Source organism: Protobothrops mucrosquamatus, unplaced genomic scaffold, assembly GCF_001527695.2.
Source record: "Protobothrops mucrosquamatus isolate PMUCROS unplaced genomic scaffold, P.Mucros_1.0 scaffold3892, whole genome shotgun sequence".
NCBI classification, from domain to species: Eukaryota; Metazoa; Chordata; class Lepidosauria; order Squamata; family Viperidae; genus Protobothrops; species Protobothrops mucrosquamatus.
In genome coordinates this window covers 46221-47452 of record NW_015389839.1, presented here as the reverse complement: position 1 = coordinate 47452, position 1232 = coordinate 46221, and the positions used below count along the sequence as shown (strand labels likewise).

Here is a 1232-nt window from a genome sequence, read left to right as displayed (position 1 = left end):
TTCGGATAATCTGCTCTGGATCCAGGAAGGACCTTAAAAGGGGCAACAGCACCTTGAATCTCACCTGGAAGCCACCCATCAATCCACGCAGCTCTGGGACCTCTGGAGTGCATCGGGATGCACTGACCCCTCTCTGGGCTGCCACGGTTTGCACCGGCTGAAGCTCCTGCATGCTTCCCAGGGTCGGGAGCGCCTCACACACGGAAGTGGCCCGGGAGGGGAAGGTGCAAGAGAGGTTCGGCGGAGATGGAGAGACAGAAGGCAGAGCCGGGCCGGCTTTTGCCCTCCTCCCTGCTCTCCAGGGACACTAGAGCAGAGGTCCCCAACCTTGGCAACTTTAAGACTTGTGGACTTCTACTCCCAGAATTCCTCAGCCAGCTTTGCTGGCTGAGGAATTCTGGGAGTTGAAGTCCACAAGTCTTAAAGTTACCAAGGTTGGAGACCCCTGCTCTATAGCCACCTCCTATGCTGCCAGTTTAAGACGGGTCTCCAAACTTGGCAACTTTAAGGACTTTGTGAACTTTATCATCCAGAATTCCCCAGCCAGCCAAGCTAGCTAGGGAATTCTGGGAGTTGAAGTCCACAAGTCTTAAAGCTCCCAAGGTTGGAGACCCCTGCACTAGAGAGCCCCCGAGCATCCCTCGGGAGAGCCGAGCCCTTTCAGGCCGAGCAGGATCCCCATCGCTCGCTGGGGCCTCGTCCGCCTGGCCGGCCTGCAAGGAGGCGGCGCGAGGGCGGCTCTCCCGCGGGGGCTGCGTGGCCCGGCTGCCCGGCAACCCAGCGGCGGCGGCGACATGGCGACCAAGGCAGCTGGGGCGACGGAGCGAGAGCGGGGGAGCGGCCCGGCAGTGCTGCCGGTACGAGTCCCGCTTCCCCGGGCATCCTCCGGGTCGGGGGACGGGGCCGCAGGTCTAGGGCGCTGGAAGGCAGTCGGGCACAGCCGCCGCTCTCCTCGCCCGGGGCGGTTCCGCCGGGCTGGGATTGGGGGGGGGGGGTTAGTGCTGGCGGGGTCGCCGTTTGGTCCCCGAGCGGGGTTTGGGTCGCCACGCTGGACGCGCTGCTCTGTCCCGCGCGAAGGTTCTGCCGTTCAGGACCTTCGCGTGGGACAGAGACGCTTCTCACTCAAATCTCTCTTTCCTCTCCCCCCCCCTTCCACTTCGTGTATTCCAGGAGTAGGCAAGCTTGGCTCTTTTATGACGCGTGGACTTCAACTCCCAGAATTCCTGAGCCAG

General features: G+C 62.7%; 1 protein-coding gene across 1 annotated transcript in view; it reads left to right on the top strand.

Moving 5' to 3' along the window:
- Positions 1 to 794: 794 nt before the first annotated feature.
- The window catches only part of LOC107298332 (ciliary-associated calcium-binding coiled-coil protein 1-like), a 44451-nt gene continuing 44013 nt past the window's right edge, over positions 795 to 1232 (top strand). Inside the window, exon 1 of the mRNA XM_029286497.1 lies at positions 795 to 863. Within this exon, the coding sequence (XP_029142330.1) occupies positions 795 to 863 (69 nt within the window). The remainder of the gene's footprint in view (positions 864 to 1232) is intronic.